Source organism: Mesoplodon mirus (genome assembly GCF_964341445.2).
Source record: "Mesoplodon mirus genome assembly, chromosome: 10".
In the NCBI taxonomy this organism is placed as follows: Eukaryota; Metazoa; Chordata; class Mammalia; order Artiodactyla; family Ziphiidae; genus Mesoplodon; species Mesoplodon mirus.
The window spans coordinates 61,133,150-61,158,596 of NC_138986.1; the positions used below are offsets into that span (position 1 = coordinate 61,133,150).

The window sequence follows — 25,447 nt, forward strand, 5'->3', positions numbered from 1 at the left end:
TATACTTAATATACTGTGAATGATTTTCCAAATCAATTAAATATTTTTAAAGTGGCTGTGAATAATGGCTGCAATATAATGAAATATGTGATGGAATAGTGCTTCCTCTTTTTTTCACTCTCTCTCTGATCTGTTTTCTTCAACACCAAAACTTAGCCTGAGCATTTATAAGGTATGAATCACAGGACTTGGATTTAGGTGGGAAAGAGGGAAGGAGAAAAATATAGAACACTCACTTAAAGTTCATTTACATTAACTAGACACTATTTAAACAACTATACATTCTGTACTGTGTTTCATGCCCTCAAGGAATTATCTAACCTGTAAGTCTATATAATAAAGTTTAAGGCTGCATTTTAGGTGAGTAAAGACAAGTTTAGTAGGAAAACAGTTTGATAAAGTGCTTTTTTTCTTCTTTACATTGAATAACAAGAAACACAAGAAAACCTGTGGGAATTTTAGCTTGACTAGTTTAGTTTTAGCTTGACTAGTCAGAGAAAGGGTTTTTCTTCAGCAGACTAGCATGTGAATAAACAAAAATATTTCAGAGCCAAGAAGATTGCCTCCTTTTCTTGAAAGACACATTGTCTATGTTCCTCTTCTATCAGAGGATGGGAAAAATATTTGTACACATTTTTAAGTCCACATTTTACTTCTCAGAAGGGGAGACACTGATTTCACAAATAACATATACTTCTTTTTTTCTCTCTGCAGGGATGGAGAGCTTTATGTAGTTGCAAAAAATATATATTAATATATTTGATAATTTTTAACATAACATACAATCAAAATGCATTTTCTTTTTTTTTAGTATATGCATTTTTTAAGAACAACTTTATTGGAGTATAATTGCTTCACAATGCTGTGTTACTTTCTGCTGTAAAACAAAGTGAATCAGCTATATGTATACATACATCCCCATATCCCGTCCCTTTTGTCTCCCTCCCACCCTCCCTAACCCATGCCTCTAGGTGGTCACAAAGCACTGAGCTGATCTCCCTGGGCTATGCAGCTGCTTCCCACTAGCTATCTATTTTACATTTGGTAGTGTATATATGTCCATGCTACTCTCTCACTTCATCCCAGCTTACCCTTCCCCCTCCCTGTGTCCTCAAGTCCATTCTCTACATCTGTGTCTTTATTCCTGTCCTGCCCCTAGGTTCTTCAGAACCATTTTTTTTTTTTTTTAGATTCCATATATATGTGTTAGCATACGGTATTTGTTTTTCTTTTTCTGACTTACTTCACTCTGTATGACAGACTCTAGGTCCATCCACCTCACTACAAATAACTCAATTTCGTTTCTTTTTATGGCTGAGTAATATTCCATTGTATATATGTGCCACATCTTTATCCATTCATCTGTCAATGGACATTTAGGTTGGTTCTATGTCCTGACTATTGTAAATAGTGCTGCAATGAACATTGTGGTACATGTCTCTTTTTGAATTATGTTTTTTTCAGGGTATATGCCCAGTAGTGGGATTGCTGGGTCATATGGTACTTCTATTTATGGTTTTTTAAGGAACCTCCATACTGTTCTCCATAGTGGCTGTTATCAGTTTTCATTCCCACCAACAGTGCAAGAGGGTTCCCTTTTCTCCACATCCTCTCCAGCATTTATTGTTTGTAGACTTTTTGATGATGCCATTCTGGCTGGTGTGAGGTGATACCTCATTGTAGTTTTGATTTGCAATGACTCTACTACCCAAAGCAATCTACAGATTCAATGCAATCCCTATCAAACTACCAATGGCATTTTTCACAGAACCAGAATAAAAAATTTCACAATTTGTATGGAAACACAAAAGACCCTGAATAGCCAAAGCAATCCTGAGAAAGAAAAACGGAGCTGGAGGAATCAGGCTCCCTGACTTCAGACTATACTACAAAGCTACAGTAATCAAGACAGTATGGTACTGGCACAAAAACAGAAATATAGATCAATGGAACAGGATAGAAACCCCAGAGATATACCCACACACATATGGTCACCTTATCTTTGATAAAGGAGGCAAGAATATACAATGGAGAAAAGACAGACTCTTCAATAAGTGGAGCTTGGAAAACTGGGCAGCTACATGTAAAAGAATAAAATTAGGACACTTCCTAACAACATACACAAAAATAAACTCAAAATGGATTAAAGACCTAAATGTAAGGCCAGACATTATCAAACTGTTAGAGGAAAACATAGGTAGAACACTCTATGACATACATAACAGCAAGATCCTTTTTGACCCACCTCCTAGAGAAATGGAAATAAAAACAAAAATAAACAAATGGGACCTAATGAAACTTCAAAGCTTTTGCATAGCAAAGGAAACCATAAACAAGACGAAAAGACAACCCTCAGAATGGGAGAAAATATTTGCAAACGAAGCAACTGACAAAGGATTAATCTCCAAAATATACAAGCAGCTCGTGCAGCTCAATATCAAAAAAACAACCCAATCCAAAAATGGGCAGAAGACCTAAATAGACATTTCTCCAAAGAAGATAATACAGATTGCCAACAAACATGTGAAAGGATGCTCAACATCACTAATCATTAGAGAAATGCAAAACAAATCATGTATGCATTTTAAAGGATTTTGGTAAATTGTCAAACTGCCTTTCAGAATGGATGATCTTTCTAGAAGACAAATCTAATCACCTCACGTCCCTGGTTAATCTTTAAAAGCAACCCCTTGTTTTTCGGAGGATGGCTAAACTTTTCCGTTTAGCATGTAAGGCATTTTGTGATCCCCCTCTGACCTCTCCAGCTTCATCTTACACTATTTCCCCAAACCATTTTTCTTATTTTCATACTTTAGGGATTCTCAAATGTCTCATTTCATATTAATTTATCTTAGTACTCCAGAATCTCCTTTTCTCTGCCCAGAAATGCCCATACCAGGCTAGCCCTACTTTTCCTTCAGGACTCAGTTCAGGGGGTTACCCCCAGCCCGTTCAGCTCCCCTCCCTGCAGTGCAAGACAGTTTGACTTTCTTCTCCCATAACATCCTCTGCTTGCTTCTCTCAAAATACTGTATGGAACTACAACTGTTGATTCTTGCCCTCTCCTTGAAAGCAAGGCACATTTTTAAGATTTTCATTCATATTCTTTGTACTTAGCTGTCTTACAGGATCCAGGAGATTATTGAGCCAGGGATTTAAATTCACCATGTCCTCCTTTTTTTCCATCACACCCCAATGCAATCCCTTCCTGCTCTTCAAACACACATCCAGGTTAGGTCTTACTAGGTTAGGTCTTACTACTAATCACTGAAGAGGAACAGAGGTGCAAATAGAGACAAGCCTGGTAAAACAGATAAACACAACACTGGGAACTTACAAAAATTTAATAACCTGTTCAAAGTAGTTTTTCCTTTTTTTGTGTGTGATGTAAATGGAATAAACACTGTTTCTGAAGGCCCAAAAGTCAGGCTTTCTTTCTTAGGTGGTTTGGAAGAGGTCTGTCCTGTGTTCTATTTTTCTAAATTAATTAATTTTATAGTTGATTTACCAAGTCATGGTAAATCAACTATAAAATTATATATATATATATAAAATATTTTCAGATTCTTTTCTATTATAGGTTATTACAAGATATTTAATATAGTTCCCTGTGCTATATGGTAGGTCCTTGTTGTTTATCTATTTTATGCATAGTAGTGTGTATGTTTATCCCAAACTAACTTACCTCCCCGCTACCCCCTGCTATCCCCTCTGGTAGTAACCATAAGTTTGTTTTCTATGTCTGTGAGTCTATTTCTGTTTTGTAAATAAGTTCATTTATATCATTTTTTAGATTTTTTTAGATTCCACATAAGTGATAATTATGTCTCTCTGATTGTATGATAATCTCTAGGTCCATCCATGTTGCTGCATATGGTATTTCATTCTTTTTAATGGCTGAGTAGTGTGTTGCATATATATACACCACATTTTTAAAAATCTATTTATCTGTTGATGGACATTTAGGTTTCTTCTATGTTTTGGTTATTGTAAACAGTGCTGCTATGAACACTGGGATGCATGTATCCTTTTGAATTAGTTTTCATCTTTTCAGGATATGTACCCAGGAGTTGGATTGCTGGATCATATGGCAACTCTATTTTCAGTTTTTAAAGAAACCTCCATACTGTTCTCCATAGTGGCTGCACCGATTTACATTCCTACCAACAGTGTAGGAGGGTTCCCTTTTCTCCACACCCTCTCCAGCATTTATTATTTGTAGACTTTTTGATGCTGGCCACTCTGACCAGTGTGAGGTGATAACTCATTGTAGTTTTGATTTGCATTTCTCTAATAGTGATGTTGAACGTCTTTTCATGTACCTGTTGGCTATCTGTATGTCTTCTTTGGAGAAATGCCTATTTAGATCTCTGCTCATTTTTTTTATTGGTTTTTTTTTGATATTGAGCTGTATAAGCTGTATATTTTGGAAGTTAATCCCTTGTCAGTAGCATTGTTTGCAAATATTTTCTTCCATTCAGTAGGCTGTCTTTTCATTTTGTTTATGGTTTCCTTTGCTTTGCAAAAGCTTTTAAGTTTCATTAGGTCCCATTTTTAAATTTTTGCCTTTGTTTACATTACTCTAGGAAACAGATCCAAAAAAATATTGTTTCAATTTATGTCAGAGCGTTCTGCCTATGTTTTCCTCTAGAAGTTTTATAGTATCCAGTCTTATGTTTAGGTCTTTAATCCATTTTGAGTCTATTTTTGTGTATGCTGTTAGAGAACATTCTAATTTCATTCTTTACAATGTAGCTGTCCAGCTTTCCCAGCACCACTTATTGAAGAGACTGTCTTCTCTCTGTTGTATAATTTTGCCTCCTTTGTTGTAGATTAATTGACCATAAACATGTGGGTTTATTTCTGGGCTCTCTATCCTGTTCCATTGATCTATGTGTCTGTTTTTGTGCCAATACCATACTTTTCTGATTACTGTAGCTTTATAGTATAGTCTGAAGTTGGGGAGCATGATTCCTCCAGCTCTATTCTTCTTTTCCAAGATTATTTTGGGTATTTGAGGTCTTTTGTGTTTCTGTACAAATTAAAAATTTTTTTGTTCCAGTTCTGTGAAAAATGCCATCAGTAATTTGATGGGGATTACACTGAATCTGTAAAATGCCTTGGGTAGTATGTTCATTTTAACAGTATTGATTCTTCTAATCCAAGAACATGGTATCTCTTTCCATCTGTTTGTGTGGGCTTCAGTTTCTTTCATCAGTGTCTTACAGTTTTCAGAGCACAGGTCTTTTGCAGGTAAGTTTATTCCTAGATATGTTATTCTTTTCAATGCAATGGTAAATGGGAGTTTCCTTAATTTCTTCCTGATATTTCATTGTTAGAAATGTTATGGATTTCTGCATATTAGTTTTGTATCCTGCAACTTTACCGAATTCATTGACGAGTTCCTGTAGTTTTCTGGTAGCATCTTTAGGATTTTCTATGTATAATATCATGTCATCTGCAAACAGTGACAGTTTTACTTCTTTCTTTCCAGTTTGGATTCTTTTCCTTCTCTGATTGATGTGGAGTCCTGGGTTCTATTTATTCTCCTGTTGGCTTGGTGTGGCCTTCAAAGTGGAGCAACTTGAGTGAGTCTGTACATCATTTTAACAGCCACTTTAATAGTGCTCCTAGGTTCTGTGGAAAATGTACATCCCAGAGCTTATAAATATGTTTTTCTTTCATCTCCCATGTACACTGGGTCAAAGACTTCATTGGTATTAGTCAAAGAAAGCAAACGTTCCATCGTCCCCACCCCCTATCCAACTCACATAAATTAGCTCTTGATAGGAAAAAAAATCCCATTTGGCCATGGGTCAAGTGGCATTTCTGAGGAAGGACTGAACCGTTTCTTCACACACTCTTCTTCAGCTCACTGTTGCACTTTGACCTCATCCTTGGTGCTTCATGGTCTGACTAAAGTATCAATACATTCTCCAAAAAGTTCAAGATGGTTCTACGTTCAGGTTAAGCAATTTCTACATTTATTGTTCTAATTTAGCATTAAGGTCTTTCTGGAAAATACACTGATTTTGGTAAGATGTACCACTCTTCACTGAATCTTTCTGATGGTCAGAAGTGAGTTTCCTTTGACTATTCAAAAACACATGGTCTGGAGATGGAACACATGAATGTGAATACCTGAGCACATTATTCAAATATCTCTACCATTATCTGCAACAGTAGAAAGTAGCAGATGAGAGTTTAGCTACACATTTGCTGAAAACTAGCTAACTGAAAATGATTTACTAAGGTGAAATGGTTCACGAAATGGCAAACTTTCAAGGAATGAAAGGACTATGGAATTATTTTTGTGTAAGAAAAATATAACAAAATCCTTTAAAAATGTTCAGAATAGAATTTAAAAATGTAACTACATATATGTATCAATTAATGTCAGTAATTAAATAACAGAAGCTTCAAAGTACATAAAATTTAACAGAAACAACAGACTTTATTTTAAATAACATTCTTAAATCTGCCCATTAAGATCATAGTAGATAAACATGGAACAGCTTTTATTTTATTAATGAAATTAGATTTTTAATGAAATCAGCTAAATAATTTTATTTACAAAAAAATAAAAACTGCTCTTATTTACTGTGGAAAAAACCATTTTGATAAATGAAACAAATTTAATGCAAACAAAATAAGACAGAATATTTTATTTGCTTCATTGTCTATGATCTAGTTTGACTCAAATGTGGATTACTTTGATATCTCTTGAAACATAAATGGTAAGGTCCTTAAAGACTGAATAAAAAATCAGGTTGGGTGTTCAGTATTTTGAAAGCTGAATCAACAAACTAATTGGAATTTGTGTTCACAGAGGATTTGTCATTTTTCTTCCTTTGCCCTTATGAAAATACATTAATAGAAAATTAGCAATGGAAAATATTTTTTAGTTTGTTACATTCCTATCAACTTTGCTTAGCAAATTATATTTCTTTCAATCAATATTAATACTTTGTCTAGAATTAGTGTAGAGGTAGACCAATCTTTGTATTCATTTTCAAAAAGTTTTAAATGCCATGTAAGGTATTATATAAAACAGTATTTTTAAAAAATATTTGAGATTTAATTTACTATTTTAAATAAGTTCCTCTTTTATATACAATAAATTGTTGCTTGAAACTCATCTGATTGAAATGATTACTCCAAGGAACTATTTTAGTCTTTTAACTACTACTAATCTTTACAGAACAAGGACACCTTTTTTTTTTTTTTTGCAGTATGCAGGCCTCTCACTGTTGTGGCCTCTCCCGTTGTGGAGCACAGGCTCTGGACGTGCAGGCTCAGCGGCCATGGCTCACGGGCCTAGTCGCTCCGCAGCATGTGGGATCTTCCTAGACTGGGGCATGAACCTGTGTCCCCTGCATCAGCAGGTGGACTCTCAACCACTGTGCCACCAGGGAAGCCCAAGAACACCTATTTTTAAATAAGTGTTTCTATTTTTGAAAAAAAAAAGTTCTAATGATTTAAATGCACTTATAGATCCCCTACAACAAAGTATTAGGTGATGGTGACTATTAATATAAAAAATGAAATTCAGAAATGCAAACTGGGTTAAAAACTATCTTAAATTTTTAGTTATTACAATGTTAAAATGTGACTTACACCTATCAGTAGTAAATTATATTTTTTCTCTCACTCTTGTTAGCATCTTACTTTAGAATAGAGCACAGCAGTGCATGGGCTCCTTGGGTGTTCTTCTGCACCTGTAAACACATCCCTGAAGCTCCCAGCCACATAAAAGTTCACTCTTGTGGGGGAGATTAGGGGCCATCTATCTGCCAGAAATAAGAATGAGGGCTTAGTAATAAAAAAATATTTTGCAAGTTTCTGTATTTTAGGTTTGAACCATTCTCTATTAATTTAACAGTAAAATACACTATTTTCAACACCAAAAAAAAATGACTGCATTTTAAGTTTCTGCTTAATATGTGTAAATTTACATGTGTCACTTGAAATCCAATAACACAACAAATGAGTCCTTTCCTAGAGATAAAAGCAGAAAATTTATTCTTCATTCAGCATCTAGAAAGAAAATAAACCTGAAATGTATAATTTTTAGAATAATGTGAAAAAGAAATCTTCCATGGAGAACCCAATTTACAAAAATTCACATCTTTATAAGATTTACAATGAATACAACACTACTGTTTTAACTGAATTGTGAGTGTGGGAAGTGCTGTTGGGTGGGGGATTCCAGACTGTGAAATGTGTATATTTTTGGAACCACTCACCTTTAACTTTGGGGAAAACATGTTTACTATATGACAAGATTAAGTAAATTAAAATCATTACTCTTCTGTCACCGATGATTTCCTGGATTTGACAACAAGGTCTTTAATGGATGAGGAAAGTTCTTGAAGCTCCTTACGAGTCATACTGATGATATCTTCTTGTTCTTTGTCTAATTCATCAGTCAAGGGATCTTCTCCCTGCCCAGTCTTATTTTGACTGACTAAATGCTTTATAACCAAACTTTGATACTTTACTAAAAGAGTATGTTGAACCTGTGAAAAGAGGAGAAAAGTTAACATGATTTTTCTGTAGAACAAAGTACTGGGTTGGCCAAAAGGTTCCTCCAGTTTTTAAAGTAAAAATGAAAGAGATTTTTCATTTTCACCAGGAACTTTATTGAACAACATATTATTCATTGTTTTGTTCCACTACTTTCTGCCATTTTTCAGGCAGCTTCATAATTCCACCTTCCCCCAATTTTTTTTTTTCTTTTTGAGCACAGAAATGTTCCAGGTGCCTTTTACAGTCTTCCAGGGAACTGAAGTTTTTTTCCATTAAGAGAATTTTGTGAAGACCGAAATAAATGGTAATCTGAAGGTATGATGTCTGGTGAATACAGCAGATGAATCAGAACATCCCAGCCAAGCTGTAATAGTCTTTGCCTGGTCATCAAAGAAGCAGTCTTGCGTTATCCCGATGGAAGGTTATGAGTTTTCCTTTGACTAATTCTGGATGCTTTTCGTCTAGTGCTGCTTTCAGTTGGTCTCTTTGGGAGTACTTGTTGGAATTAGTCATTTGGTTTTCTGGAAAAAGCTCATAATAGAAGACTCCCTTCCAATCCCACCATATACACAACATCACCTTCTTTGGATGAAGACCTGCCTTTGGTGTGGTTGATGGTGGTTCATTTTGCTTGCTCCATGATCTCTTCTGTTCCACATTATTGTACAGTATCCACTTTTCATTGCTCATCATAATTTGTTTTAAAAATGGAACATTATCGTTAATGGTTCAGTAGAGAATCACATGCAGAAATACTGTCAAGAAGGTTTTTCCACTTAACTTACGTGGAACCCAAACATCAAAGTGATGAACATAACCAAGCTGGTGCAAATGATGAAAAACGCTTGATTTGGATATTTTGAGTGTGTCGGCTATCTCCTGCATGGTATAATGTTGATTGTTCTCAATTAATGTCTCGATGTGACTGCTATCAACTTCAACTGGTCTACCGACTGTGGAGCATTGTCCAGCGAGAAATCCCCAGCACAGAACTTCACAAACCACTTTTGACACATTCAGTCAGTCACAGCACCTTCTCCATACACTGCACAAATCTTTTTGTCTGTTCTGGTTGTGTTTTTACCTTTCCTTTTTTTTGCAGTACACAGGCCTCTCACTGTTGTGGCTTCTCCTGTTGCGGAGCACAGGCTCCGGACGCGCAGGCTCAGTGGCCATGGCTCACGGGCCTAGCCACTCCGCGGCATGTGGGATCTTCCTGGACTGGGGCACAAACCCACGTCCCCTGCATCGGCAGGCAGACTCTCAACCACTGTGCCACCAGGGAAGCCCGTTTTTACCTTTCTTGAAATGATAAAGCATAATATGCCGAAAATGTTGCTTTTTTCCTCCCATCTCCAATATTAAAATGGCTACACAAGAATTCACCAATTTTGATGTTTTCTTTTTAACAGCACACTGATATGACAGCTGTCTTAATACAATCTAACAAAATTGTTTCAAATAAAGTTAAAGACAACTGACTGCTACTGGAGCCATCTTATGGAAAAAAACCAAAGGAACTTTTTGGCCAACCCAATACATTGACAGTCTTCATCTCTACAAATTACTGGCCATAGAATTAGAAAGCTGAATCTAGCAAGGTCCTTGCTCTCAAGGAATTTACAGTTTGGGGGAGATAAAACATGAACACAGATCATTTTAATGTAAGTTGACTGAGCTAGCTTCTGTCACCAAAGATACAGTCAAAGTGATATGGAAGTTCAAAGAAGCCAATTTACCTTTAGCTGAAGAGTTTCTCAAATGAATTTGTGCAGGATAAGAATTTTTGAGCTGGTCCTTAAAGGACGGGTTAAACCTGCATAAACTGAAATGGAAGACTGAACATTATTATTTCTCTTCCAAAAGCTTAATTTCCAGATTCAGAATATTCCTTACCATGGATCTTACAGGATTCTGAAAGATTCCTGAGCTATGCTGAGTTTTAAAAATCAACCTCCTTATTCACTGTTTCCATTCTTGGAAGCAGGAAGATGATGTTAATGTTTTGTGTCTTAGTGTTCACAGTGATTCACATCTATCCATTCAAAATATTCAGAATCTAAAAGCTATAAAAGTTTCAAGTGCACTGAAAATGTAATACCTCTGGAATTTTACTATTCAGAAAAGCAATGATCTGTGGGACACATCTTCCAGGTGCATGGAGCATGCTGTGGGTTGAGAACTGAAACAACAGAACTGATGTGAGATGCAGAATGAGAGCAGGGTCTTCTGTGACTTTTAGCTGTTCAGCCAGTGCCTGTCGATGCTGGAACAGTATCTGCCTAAATAAAAATAAAATAACATAAATACGTTATCATATTTTAACAAGTTCTCACCAACTTCAGTTCTTCTCTTCTGTTTTCATTTTTAGCATCTCTAGTTTAATTACTCTAGTTCCATGACAATTTTAAAGGTCCTTTTAGGGGATACAGACACACATAATCCTAAACAGCATGGACAAACTAATATGCTAGAATATGACAGAAAAACATATATATATATATATATATGGAGCAGGGATACTCAAAGTATGCTTTTTATTTTGAATTGTTGGGGATCAAACAGATGTGCATTGGATTAAATAAGCTTTCCTATAAAGAAGGTCTTAAAGCTAATAAGAAGTTCCCAGGCTTGATCAACTATGGGATTAGCAACTCTGCTACCTTATTCTATTGGGTCAGGGAGAGACACCGAAGGATATGAAGACTGACTATGACTGAAGGTCTACAGCCATTTAGACACAACAGTTCTCTATGCAAGATTCAGATAGACTGCAATTTCAGATACGAAATTTCAGACATTAATTCAATGTTACCTTTCCCTTTTTTTGTCTCCCCTTTTCACCATAATATCACAAGCTTCTGCTGCAGAATCCAGACAAGAAAGAAAGTCTTCTATGCTCTGAAAAGGTATTTAATACCGTGATTTACTTTTATAAAACAGGTTGCCTAAAGAAAAGCAGTCATTTAATACCGTTTTATCATTTTACACCCTGGATACAATTTTTAAAAAGGTCATTTTGTCATGAAGTTTGAAACTGTGATTTAGGACTAGAGGGTAAAATGCCCCCAGCGTGGTCTCTTCCTTCACCTGCCAAAGAGATGTCTGAGTGCAGGATAATAGGTTTAGATTTAGTTTTCAGTTATTCTGATAAAAATCTATCTATTCAAAGATCACAAATTCTAGCCCAAATATCTAAATAGAATAAAACTTCACTTACCTTTTCATTCAGAGAGCTATGGAGTTTTGTGAGAGCTACTTTAGTTTCTTCTGATAATTTACTTAGAATTTTTTTTCTTACCTATAGGGCAAAAGAAATTCCTTTGGAATTGTGTCTTTGACATGTACTGGATATAAGTTTAAACAAAGCAAAACAAAAAATGAGTATTTACTATTGTAACAGAATGCTGAGTGAAATTTATCTTTGTTCTTATATTTTAGACCACAAACTAGGGATAAAAATATGCTAAAATACTCTAAAATCAGAATGCTAGTCCACAGTCAGTCAAAGACGCTAGATGCAGCTGCTACTCCTCCCATCTGCTCCAGCAGTATAAGAAGAAGAATGAGAAACAGAGAGTGCATGAGTGAATGAGCACATACACACCATTCATCGTGCAAGAAAAAGAGAATTTGGGGTAAGAGGCTGCTCCCTCTTTTTTCTATTGTGGTGGGAAGAGTGTTTTCTCTAAGGCCAAGTGAGGGGGCCCCACTCATAAAGATCCAGAAGGCCATAAAGTTCCAGGATGCCTATAAGCGAGGGGACCTGAACCACAGAAGTATGGATGCTTGTTATACTGGCTGGTGTGTGGAACATTTTCAGCACCCCTCTCCACACAGCTGTGCTTTGTGAAGTTTGGTGGCATTCTTGACCAGAGTCTTAGGGTTCCTTCTAGTGCAAAATTTCTGGAGGAGGCCTTATTGGAATGGCTAGGCCAGCAGGCCCTGAAAATTACAGTATGTCTTAGAAGATTGGACCAACCTATTGACTCCTACCCCATGCTACAGCAATCCTCCTGTGGCCCTTAAAGGGCATGGGAAGGGCCTCAGGTACTTCCCACAGCAGAGGCTGGCATGCAGGCAGGTACATGGAACTATCCAAGCAGTTGAGAATCACTGCTCAATGCAAAGAATGGGAGGGAAACAGTACCTTGCCGGGGTAGGAGAGATAAATGGACCTTTATCTGGAGGTTTACGGGGAGTACTTGCTATGAGAAGGAGTCACATGATACTAAAAACATCCCCACAAAACAACATATTCCCACCTATGCAACAAAGGCCACATCACGAGAAGCCACAAGCATTAGACTGATTTGGTTTGACCTAGATCAATGCCAGTGATATGCAGTCAGTCTTATGAAGGCACTGCTGTCTCTTTCATTCTTCCTAAATCTCCAACCTTAAGTAGATCTAGGGTGAGAGAGAAGAGGAGGAGGAGTCCTAGGGATAGGCCATACCTTTCCTCCTGTAGGCAACTGGGAGCCATAGCTCCACCTTACATTGCAAGAAGGGAAGAGATGAGCTTTGAATTTGAGATTAGAATTTAAGAAAATGAACTGGAATTAGTCTAAATAAATGAGATGGTGTCACGAAATGAAAATGACTGCAAAGTCAAAACACTGATAAAGGACTTGCAACTCAGCAGGAAAAAGGGATGTGACGTAACAATAATCAGGAAAAAATAAAGTAGCTGATTCCAAAGTAACTAAGCATCATTACCCTTTTTTTTTCCTTGTTCTGGGTGCTTCCTTGGATTCTAAACTGTGATGCTAGCCTAGACCTTGAAGCATTTGTTAAAATTTCAGCTGCTTTACTTCCAGCTTCTATGATGGACACCGCTTCTCCCTGAAGATCTGCCTAAAGTAAGCCAGTTCATTTGTCCCGTCTCTCCATCCTACACCTCTTTGAATAGTGACCCTCACTCTTTGCAAGGCTACCTGGTGAAATTAAATCCAACCTGAGTCATCTGATGAGCTTACAAAAAGATTTTGTAGGCTACTCAGCTTATTTATTTACTTTTTTCAGAGATAATAAAACGTTTTCCTGTTGCTTTCTGTACAATAATAGGAAGTAGAAGGCCAAGCACGCATGCTATATTTCTTACAGGCATTCCCAGACACAATGACTAGTATTTCCTTACTTTTATTATTACTGTTAATAGACTGGTTATATTACCAATCCTAGTAGCAACTGTATATATATTGTACTAAACTTGAACTAAAAATCTGACAGATTTCTTCCTAAAAACTCCTTTTATTTTCCTTTTAGATGTGAGAAAATAAAACATGCTTGGATTTCAAAGCAAAACACATCAAGAGTGGCAAGAAAGTCACTAACTTACTTCACTTGTAATGGTTGCAGGATTGTCTACAGCCATCATTAATTCCGAAGCCAAGAAGTTGAAAATGAGATTAGTGACATCAGTACACACTGTCTTCAGCAAGTGCTTCGTAAGAGCAGCCTGGGTATCATCTGGAAAATAAAAGCGCTTCATTAAAATGAATGTTCAAGGACAATTATGAGAATCAATGAAAAAACAGTGTTAAGTATAATACCTGTAAAGAACTTCATCCCTTTTTCAAATAATCGAATATTATTATAAAGGTTTGAAACCTCCTCTTGCAAGTCCTTGATCGTGTGCTTCCTGCCAGTTCCAAAGGCAGAAGTTGAAGACATGAATACTGAACGTACCACTTCGAGATAAGTTTTATTTAGAGGTCTGTGCATGAGATAAATATATTTAGTTTATTAAAATGTACTGGGTTTATGTAGGTAAGAAATTTTGCTTCTATGCAAATAAGGCTTTAAAAAAGATCCCTGTTAAACAAGATTAATTTGGAGAATAGTTAATAAGAATTTTCCCTCAAATTCCAGAAATTATAACTTCAATGAATTATTTTTCTCTGTTTTAAAGTACTAAAAGTTATTGCATGAAAGACAATAAGAAAAACAGTAACAAAAGCTTCAGTTCAAATTCAATTCGGAGCAGCTTTTTAAAGTTAACTTGGAGAACAGTAGCCTATACATTTGTTCCCCATCCTCAGGAATGATAACAAATTCTCAATTTCTAATGTACTATAAAAGATATGTATTTAAAAAAATCTTTTTATGCCCAACTCAGAATAGATTATTTTAAAAAGTTATGGCAAATGATTAATAGTAACTATTTCATCTTTTTATATATGAAAAATGTAATTATGTAATGTATTCATGCACAAGAATGTTCACCTAAGTTTTTTAAAAATCTCACTACAAAAGCTGTTCTTCTAATTCAAAAATTTAGATGCACTAGGCTCCTGGATTGCATTTAGAGAAGCTTACACATAGAGACTAACTTGGGGGAAAACCATGTTAGTTAGCAGTAGTCAAGTTATACACAATCTCTTTTATTTCTGTATAAAAAATTTAGCCTGGCTCACTTATAAGGTAGTGCTGTCTATTTTATTCTCTTTGAGGGCGCTGTGTTACTTTATTTTCTCCCTAAAAGTGAACTTTTTAATCTCTGTCAAATAGAAGATACTCTTCTTCATATTAGATGTACTTTCATGCAGTGTTAGAGACCAGCCAGTGATCAGTGCTGGTGTTTTTCTCCCAATTAGAACTGTAAGATGAGTGAAGGAGGCCACCTCCACACTCCTGCCCTGTATTTCCGACACTGCCTTGCCCAAAGCACTTAAATGTTTGTTGAACTGTTTCTGTAAGCAAACAAAATCTGGAATTTGATGACTAGGTTAAATTTTAAGGTTTGAAAAGAAAACACCTAAATTATGTTTTCTATGATCTTGGTAAAAATTTTAAGTAATAACTCACTAAATTTCTATTATAAAACAGAAAACATATGTTCTTATACTTGCTTTATTAAGTACTCAGCAAGTTCAGAAATAAACTCCTCAGGGGCATCTTGTAAATGTTTTTGTAAAAAATCTTCAATCTCATCCTGGAACATAAAAGTGATCTCTGGCTTCTTCTTTCCTGTAATAAAAATGAGCCATAGGAAAAAACAACAAAAATAAGCAACCTACAAGCAAATAAGTTTCCATTAATATATTTAATAAGATGGTAATTCATTTATTGCCTACCATAAAGTCTCCATTGTTAGTTTCTGTCACCAAAATCACCAATAGTAATAACCAATGAAAACACTGTTAAAATAGGACATATAGTGGCATTTCTTTTGAGTAATAGTTTTCTAACTTGTTTTCTACAAGTCAATCAAAAAATAATAAAGACGAGTTTTTCCCCCCCAAACTAACTTGGATGATGAAAATAGTTGGAAATCAAAACAAGTGGATAAAAAAAAAATCTTTTAGGAAAGGATAATTTTTCTGTTGAACAATGGATACTGAGCAGAATGTCCTTCTTTATAAAAATAAATATTTAACAAAAATCCAATCATCCTTATAATTCACACAAGCTTTTAAGGAAAGGTCTTTATAATCAAGTGAACCACAACTCCAGTAGAATTGAGCTAAAATTGTCTATTTTGGAAAGGCATGGAAGAAAAAGCAACTTAAAATTTTACACCCATAATTTATTTTTGCTCTCACAAAAATAATTCTATACCAAGGAAAATTTGTATGTAATGGAAATAACTGTTAACTGTGGAAATGTCATGCCTACTCACTTACTTGGAAAAGTATGAGTTGCAAAGAAAGCTAACAATATTTCCATTACTAATTGTAAAACTATAAAAAAGTGATTATTCCCAGCTAAATTAGGTTATTGACTCTATAAGTAAAACCTTGGAAATAAAAATAGAATAGCTCAAAAATCAATTTTCACTATGCATCAAGATCTAAGTACAACTACTTATTATATAGCTTTAGAATAGATGGAAAAGTACTATCCTTTTTTTCTGAGATCTGCTGTTCATTCCTGATCTCTCAACAAATAGTATCTGATTTCTCCGTTTGCTTCCTGCATGCATTTTACTAGTTATTAAATTGTATTTCCTTCTAGTAATCTTTCACACAGAGTTGGTTGTATATTTTAGCTGAGAACCTAATTGCATCCTCCATTTCTGAGATTACAACAGAACCCTTTTTCAAAAGCACTGAAATTACCTTTTTTATAGGGAGAATGGTTTTACTCTTTTATAGCTCCTCTCTTATACTATATACAAAAAGAGTATCACATACCTCATTTAACAATTACTTAGGGCTACAGATTTTAGAGAAGTATTTTTTTAAATGCTACTTTACTCCCACTCCTTGTTACATCTGGGAAAACAGGAAAATCCATTTATTAATGAAAAAGTAAAACTCACACAGAATAGTCTTAATGCTAATTAAAATAAGGGTAGAGCTCATAGTTTCTAAGATACTTTTCCTTTAATTAATACTGCTTTATGTATGTTGAGAACAGTAGCCATTGTTACATATCTTAGACTACTTTAGACCCATCTTAAGCAATTGTTCTGTTACACGTAGCAGCACATTAACATCTGAAGCCTTGTCACTTGACACTTGTATCTCCCAAGCCCATACATAATAAATTCTGTGGAAGAGGTAAAAGAAAATGTCAAATCATCAAGTTTTTTTTTTTTTTTTTGGTGGGGAAAAGGAGGGGAGGTATCACAGTTTCATTAATTTTTTAAAAACAAACATTTAAAAAATCAGTTTTATTTAGAAAAGCAAAGATGTCTCTTGCTAACTTAACCATACCAAACACTAACAAGTCTAGGCAAAGAAAGATGCATATACTTAATTCTCCTGCTTAGATAGAAGCAACCAACCAATTAGGTGTTACCATAAAAATTAAACATGCATGAAATTAATGAAATTAATGTTTTCTACTTAACTGTGTAGAGATTCACTATTCGTAAAATATTCTAATTTCTTTTGCATGGAAGCTGGGAGACCATAAAAATCTGTGCAAGCTAAAACTGCAAAGTGTTCTTAATAAACAATGGGAAAATTTACGATTGTTCTGTAACCTTTTAAAAATGTTTGTGCAAACATTCAAAGCTCTTACTGTTGGTTATAAATGTATAGGGAAATGAAAAATAAGACTAATAGTTCTAGTTTAGTACACTAATTTAGCACATCAGAAACACTGAGAATGAAAATGTTTTATTTCTTTGTAAAACACTCATCAAGAATAGTATGAACAGGGCTTGCCTTCTCATCCAGTAACTTAAAATACAGAGGAAGCATTTTTTCTATGCCTGGGCAAGTTGTCATATTCCTTTTTAAACTCTGGATCAGCTTCCAACATTTTATCCTTTGCCCTTTCAGCACTGTGAAACATCTCTGAGAATTCCTTTAATGTGAAGCATTTTGCCAACTTCACATCCTCTAAGACATTTTTATCCTTTTCGTCACAACCATTTCCCTTATTTATTTCTGCCTTCACCAAGTTTCTCTGACTGCGCAGCTAGAGTCTCTTGAACAGAGGCAATGCCAACATTCCCATGGTCAGGCATTTCTTTTATAACTCCATTTATTCTTGATTTATATTTTATTTCCAGGGTTATGACTTTTCCTTTCCTGCAAATTTATCTTTGTTGGCCAATTCCCTCTTTCGATTATCCATTTTTATAAAATGTCACATGGATTTATCACTGGGGGACAAGAAGTCAACACAACTACATGCTGTGTTTTCTATGCATAAAGTGAATAAGATGTACAGTGATCAGCCTCTGAAAAACTTGGAAATAAGTGATGTGATTGTCACAGATCATGACGCACATCTGTTATTTACGTGCTGATCTGTAGACTAAGGAGACAGCGACAAAGTTTGTACTTTATGCAATTACTCACAGTTAATATACCCTGGTAACTGAAATATGAACTGTGTTGTTGGGACTCTGGTGTTATTTAACTAACTGAAATCTGTGCTCACTGAAACTCTGCAAAGCAAGGACTTCCTTTAAGCATAGACACCTAAGTGTATGCATCTTAAGAAAATGTTAAAAAAAATCATGCACATACAAAGGAAGAGTGAAATAAGCTACACACCTGTGTGAGATGGTTCATCATCACTGTTGTCATCTTTTCTCCCTCTCTTCTTGATTTTTTTAATTCTGTACTCTCTGGCATTGCCGCCACCTCCTCCTCTCACACTTCCACTGCCCTCTGGTGGAAAATGACATTAGTTAGTATTACCTAACTAAATACTGTTTTTAGAAATAATGACAATATATCGTTGTATTTAACTTTACAGTAGAAAAATAAAGCCAAATAACTGACCTTTTAGCCACTTTTTAAGGTTGTAGTTTCTTTATTAAAACAAGTTTTGTAAACTCAATCAGTAAAAATTAATAAGATATGAAACCTCTTGAATTTGAGCAACTCATTAGATAACCTGCCTCCTCTAAATGCAGTCTCTTCCTGGCCAAACCCATTCCTTTACCTCCTCTTCTACCTTCTTCAAAAGTGCCCTAATTTGCTTATCTCTGTTACCACAGCCTCATTAACATCCCCAACTACAGTACCTCACAAATTTGGTTTTGTCTTTTTGATTGAAAGATTATTCCCCGGGTTTACAGGAGACATCCTGACTCTCCCGCCACCCAAAAAGATAACTTCTTGACAGTAGGGAGAACATCTCACTAACATCTGCATACTTGAGGTTAAGGCAATGCTTGACACATAACAGGGGCTCAATAAATGTTGACCATAAATATTAAATTGATTAAGTAGAAAAATACAGTTATCAATCACCTACTGGCTAAATGAAGACTAAAAAAATACAAACTATGAAACAAACTAAAACACTGTAAATAAAAGTAAAATTGTTACTGAGGTATTTCTCTGCTATTATATATTTACATTTAAAATATCTATTCAACAAAATAGGATACTTTAGTAATGGAACTGTAACACTGAAAAATATTGAAAATACATTTCTTCATAAAAGATTCATTTTTTCAATAAAATGATTTATATAAACAAAGATCTTTTTCTAAACTCTAAGAAGAATTCCCTTAGACTTCATATTCTATAAGTTCTATTGCTTTCATGACAAAAACACAATTTCAAAAGCACAAGTTTAAAGTGAATGTATCTTACATTTGGTAATAAGTTTCTTATGGGAAAGATGTTCTTGTTTGACATTATTCCTTGAACTGTAATTAAACTATTATAAAACAGCACTATCAGAACAAAACACCAGATGAACCTGAATTTTTAGAAGGATATAAAACAGACTAGTTATACTGACAAAAGTGCAATCAATTAAGGTGGATTTATAATTATATCTTAAAATAACAAACTATGCATGCTTATGAATATTATTATGATTTATTGCAGTAATTTACTACGTAGTTTTCCTAGAACAGAAATTTCAAAATATTATTGATTTTGTAGAAAAAGGTTTTTGAAGAGGAATCTCAAAGATATAGTGAATTCCCACAGCAAATAAAGTTTTTATAACATGTGTTTAATATAGCTGTATTTAATAATGAAATATGTTGAATATCTAATTTCTTTAACCCTGATACAGCACTAATAAAATTATTCCTACTTAAAAAGTACGGAAAATACATGTTAATTTCCAAATGCAAGTACTAGTATGCCAGTGCTACCTAGGATAATTTCCAGTGACTCTAAATTAAAAGAATTTTTAAAAGTCCTTGGGAAATTCATTCACTCAATAAATATTTATGGAGCACTTAAAATATGCCAAGGAGTGCTCTGAGTACTAGGGAAACAACAATAAATGAGATGGAGCAGACTCCCAGATGATAAAAGACATCACAGTGATAAAAGTCCTGTAAAAAAAAAAAACTGGGAGGATAATCCGATGGAGAGTGACTGTGTATACTATTCTGGGTGGTTAGGGAGGCCTCTGTGAGGAACTGACATTTAAAGGTGAGCTCTTAATGACAAGAAGGAAACAGTTACTTGAAGCTTGGGAGGGAACAGCTTGTGCAAAGGCCTTGAGGTGAACACAAATTTGCAAAATTTGAGAATCAAGAAAGAAAAAAAAAGCTACTGGGGCAGGAACAAAGAATGAGAACAGGAGATCATGAAATTAGCTTAGTTCTCACAAAATGAAACAGTAAGTAATCACCAATATTTTCATTTTCATAATCAAAAGTTAATTCATTAGAAAAAGATTTGGTTAATATTAACAGCTAAAGGTGAATCAACCAAATAAAAGGCCTTTCAAAAGGTCTGATAAGTGCAAAGTTCACTGCAACAAATAAACTCATCTTGAATCTTCTTTGTTAATAATAATTTGTTACCTGTTGCTTTCCTCCTTCGTTCATCTTTTTTATCCTTTTTACTTGTATTAACGCTTTCTAAAATGGAGATTTGTTTCAGATCTTCTTCAGTGATTAAATGAACAGGATTATTTTTCATTTCCTGAAATAAAACATACTTATTTTTTGTAGGCAAAAATATATAACATTACAAAAAGCATAAAATAAAAGTTGTTTATATACTCACAACCTAACTGTTCTTGTTTGGTTTCATTGCTAAGAACTATAGAGCTTTGTCTCAGCTGCCACTCTGAGATTGTTTCTCCATGCCCCAAATAAGTCTCCTCCCTCGCTGTTCTTGACTTTTTGCATTTATTACCAGCTAGTGAGAAATCCTATCCTATCACTGAACAGCTGATCACACAGCATCAGATGCAATCCTCTTCAATTGTTATTGGCTAATTTTAGCACTGCTTAACGGATGACCCTTGCTACCTCTCTTTTTAAGACTCCCAAGGTCCAGTGCCACTTGGATATCTGAGATTACTAGAAAGATAATGAAATCTCCATCCGCACCCCACCATAATGATCACATATGAGTTGCATACTTAGGCATGTGAACTTTTTTCCCCTCTGGACTCATTCTTGATCTTTGCTTTTTATTAATTTATGTTAGGAACAATGAACTATTTCCAACTTCAGAAACTGATTCTTTATCATGGGAAAGAGTTCTAAATCTGTAGTGACAAACATACATTTTCACATTAAAAATACTTCCTTTTCAGTTTTGCAAAGAAATGTTAAGGATGTTGACAGTTCGAACAAAAAAATCACCTTTTTTTCCTGAATTTATTTTTGTGGTTGGAGGGAGGAGTGCAAGGAAAGAAAAAAAAAATCAATAATTGTGTTAAATTTTTATTTTAGTAAAGGGTCTCAAATGAAAATAATTATGTAGTCATTTAGTAACTGGCAGCTAACATGTACTAAACATTTTATTTACATTGCTCCTTAATTTATTTTTATCCTTGTGAGAGTGGGCATCACCATCCTTTTCTCTGAAGATGAGGAAACTGGAAGTCTATTTGTCAAAGGCAAACAGAGTAAACAAGTTGAAATTAGAACTCAGGTTTACTGATATCAATCCTGTGTACTTTTTACTCCTCTTTGCTGCTTTGCAGGCCAAATGTAGAAAAGTTATATCATTTTTAAGACTATTAAGGAGCTTAAAAGGAATACAGATAAATACAAATTATTTATATAGTTAATAAGCCCTCATGAATTTATTAACAGTCTGAGATATAAATGGGCTTTTTCTACCTATTTTGTGAGCAGGCTTTATAATGAGGGTGCTGCTAACCAGAAACATGAATTGAACAGTCATTAAAGCAGACCTGGCATGACCTCTGCTTCTAAACACTTCCATAGCAGTTGCTCTGAGGAACTAATCAATTTTAATAGTAACAATTTCTTTCCTTAGTAAGTTATCCTGTTGGTATATCCCAAATAAGTAAAATTATGAGGCTCTGCTAGATTTAGTAAATATAATGTGTACTGATTGATAAATATACTATACATTTATGTATATAATCCACAGGCATCATTTTTTATGGATTTTAATGTTGGACCAATACCCTCAGGTGACTTAAGTGTGAAATATATAATTTCATTTATAAGATTTCAATTTATAAAAGCAGCTTCCTAAGTTCTAACTCTATGTTCTGACAGGAATGAAGGAGAAAAACAAATCCAGGAGAGGAAATAAAAAGGAATGATGCACTGAAGGAAAATAATGTATGAAACACAGTGTTCAGTTTTGGGTATACTGCTTACCTCATTTTTCAAAAGTCATCAGATGATTCTAATGTGAAAGTACTGTTAAAATTAGTAGGTGAAAGGAAATTTGGCATACCTTTTCAGCTTTTTGGTGCATCAGGTCACTGAACAGTTCTGTACAATCATTTATAAATTTTTCACTGACTACAATAGTATCGCTAAAGACTACAGCTAAAGCCTGTTTGCTGAGTGCCCTCATCACATGTTGAAGCAATATTGCAGCATCTTCCACTGATAAGGAACTGGGTAGCAGAGGCTAGAATTACAAACAAAATGAAAACAAAGTATAAATGCAATATAATATAGATAAACCATTTGTTATATGTATCCTCTCCCTAAGTGATCTCGTTAAGTCCAATGGTTTCAAAACCATCTATATGCTGACAACTTCCCAAATTGTATTTCTACCTTTATCCTCACTCCGAACTCTGAAATCACATATCCTACTGCTTCCCTAACCTCCCTCCACTCATGTACCTAACAGGTATCTCACATTTTAACATGTCCCGTTCAAAACAACGTGGTCTGCGCCTCCTGACCTCAGACTCCCAGCTCCCATCTTCTCTTCCCCATTGCTCCCCCATCTCAATTAATGGAACCACTCTCCATTCAGTTGGTCAGGCCCCAAACCTACAAGTCACACTGAGTTCCTCTCAAAAACTCAAAAACATTCCAACTTCAAGTCCTGATAACTTTGCCTCCAAAATACATTTCTTCTTAGCTCTTTCTACTATCTGAAATTAACATTTTCATTAATACCCCTCCTCCCCCGGCCAACCATGAAAGTATCCTTCCTGAAAGCTACATCCTAATTCTTAAAATGGCCATATACTAGTGAAGTATCAGTTGTCACTGGTTTAAAGGAAAATTAATAAGAAAAAGATAAAACATACTGCAATATCGACCCATGTTCCAGAGCTGATGGCTTCCTCTACTGATGCTTCCACCTGATCCACAAGTCCTTGACCAACACAAGCTGCTTTCAAAAACAAGAGTTGTGTAGTCTTATATCTTTTCTTTATGTAGCTCACAGCATCTGGGATTCCAAGTCTGGACAAAGCATCAAATTCTAGAAATACATCACGAGGTTGGAATAGAATCATCATTCACACCTTTTAGAAACCTCAGAAAAAGTTAAGTTCTACCAAAATCTATTCTTTGTGAATGCACTGTATTCTAATAGAGATTTTTAAGAATAAAACATAGAAGTGTACCATAGCCTATTCCCTGGTTATATTACCTTCCCAAATTTTTATTACTAAACATATTTGTAGAAAAATTGGTTCAAGTACTTCATTAATTCAGTTTTGTCTCTTACTCTCCAATTGAGGAGTCAAAGAGAAACATGAGGACTAAAGAGCAATAAAAGTAGAAATGAGGATAACGGAATGTAATGATTTAAGTAGAGAAACAAAAACTGGAATTTTGATTATAGTTAACTAAAGGAATGGAATTTATTTTTCAAATGTTTCATTAGACAACTGAGGACAAAGCAATCTCTAGTCTAATTTATACTAGTAAAAGATTTAGCATATAAAACAAAAGTAAAAAATTTAAGACTTAAGTTTGCAGCCATTAAAGTTATTAGAGATATCTACCATGCTCTCTCTGTCCTCAAATAATAATATTTAAGGAAATTAATTACAACAAAATTCTAATCCAAGTCCTTGGCTGAAGAAACTGAGAAGGCACATTGTAGAAAGTCAAGAAAACATAAGCCAAGCCAGTATTCATTCTAGCACACATTTAAACTGAACACTAATGACTTATAGGTATACTTTATAGGTAACTGATCCCTTACATAGTTTGACTTGGGTTATGAAATTGATCAAACTGAGTTTTATATATATATGCTACCTGTTTTAATGATTAAATTCAATCAATCTACTTTATCCAAATGATGGAACCTCAGAAACAAAATTTAGAATAACTTCTATGTTTCTGAAGTATTGGATAACTAATAAAAATGAACACTGTAAAACTGACAGCAATAAAATATTTCTAAGATTATGTAACTAAAAAACCAAGCAACTTCATAAGTTATAAGATATAATAAATATAATTACTTTTTATGAATTAAAAAGAACTTGAAGTATCTTATATATATACGTATCACATTACTAGAAGGCTGGTAACAATCAATACCAGCTTCTGGCCTTTCTACATTACAACTGTTCAATAACTATGGAATTAAACTCAGTTACATGACCCACAAAAACCTACAGTGTGATGACTACTTTTATACTCAAAGAGAACCATTATAGTCTGCTGGCCAACAGTAAAGTACATGTGTACTCCCAGGGCTAGTACAATCTTTCTAAGAATGTGTTTAATATTAGAAATGATTTTTAGTTAAAAAGAAAAAAAGTTACCCAGGTAGCCATTCTGCCTGAGAAAAGAATCCACCCAAGTACTTTGTGTTCTGGAGTAAATTTCAGGGACAAACACCGCTTTATCCTGTCTCCCACCAACCACAGTGCCTCGTAAGCGTCCACTATTAACAAGTTCCTCAAGAACAGCTTAAAAGAAAAGCAAACAAACAGAAAAAAATCAGAGCAGGTAAAAATCTCAAAAAATAAAACACTTTAAAATTTCACAATTTAGTTATTCTTACACTTTAAAAAAGCAATTTAAAATTTAAATTTCATACTAAATAAAGACATTATATTTTAGACAAAACTTTCCTGCCATTTATGAGAATACTCAGGTCATAAATTCAGGAAATTTTGGCAACTAGCTAAAGATACTAAACTAATTAATGTTGAATTTTTTAGTCTAATTTTGGAAAAAAAACATGCCAATATTTATCTCATGATTAAAAGTAGACAATTATACACTCTGAGAATAGATAATACACAATCACTAGTGTTATCAAGTTCAATTTCCTCATATTTAGAAAAATCAAGACACCTGGATCCTATTAGAATCAACAGTGTG

The 25,447-nt window shown here is 34.6% G+C and overlaps 1 protein-coding gene across 1 annotated transcript in view; it reads right to left on the minus strand.

The window, feature by feature from the left end:
• Positions 1-6,476: 6,476 nt before the first annotated feature.
• The window catches only part of UFL1 (UFM1 specific ligase 1), a 61,418-nt gene continuing 42,447 nt past the window's right edge, over positions 6,477-25,447 (minus strand). The window contains exons 8-19 of the mRNA XM_082633594.1: positions 24,883-25,029; positions 23,404-23,579; positions 22,587-22,766; positions 20,720-20,840; positions 18,489-18,605; positions 15,384-15,501; positions 14,085-14,248; positions 13,871-14,001; positions 11,750-11,830; positions 11,345-11,430; positions 10,631-10,811; positions 6,477-8,519 (exon numbers count right to left, since the gene is read on the minus strand). Of these exons, the coding sequence (XP_082489720.1) occupies positions 8,304-8,519; positions 10,631-10,811; positions 11,345-11,430; positions 11,750-11,830; positions 13,871-14,001; positions 14,085-14,248; positions 15,384-15,501; positions 18,489-18,605; positions 20,720-20,840; positions 22,587-22,766; positions 23,404-23,579; positions 24,883-25,029 (1,718 nt within the window). The 3' untranslated portion in view covers positions 6,477-8,303. The remainder of the gene's footprint in view (positions 8,520-10,630; positions 10,812-11,344; positions 11,431-11,749; positions 11,831-13,870; positions 14,002-14,084; positions 14,249-15,383; positions 15,502-18,488; positions 18,606-20,719; positions 20,841-22,586; positions 22,767-23,403; positions 23,580-24,882; positions 25,030-25,447) is intronic.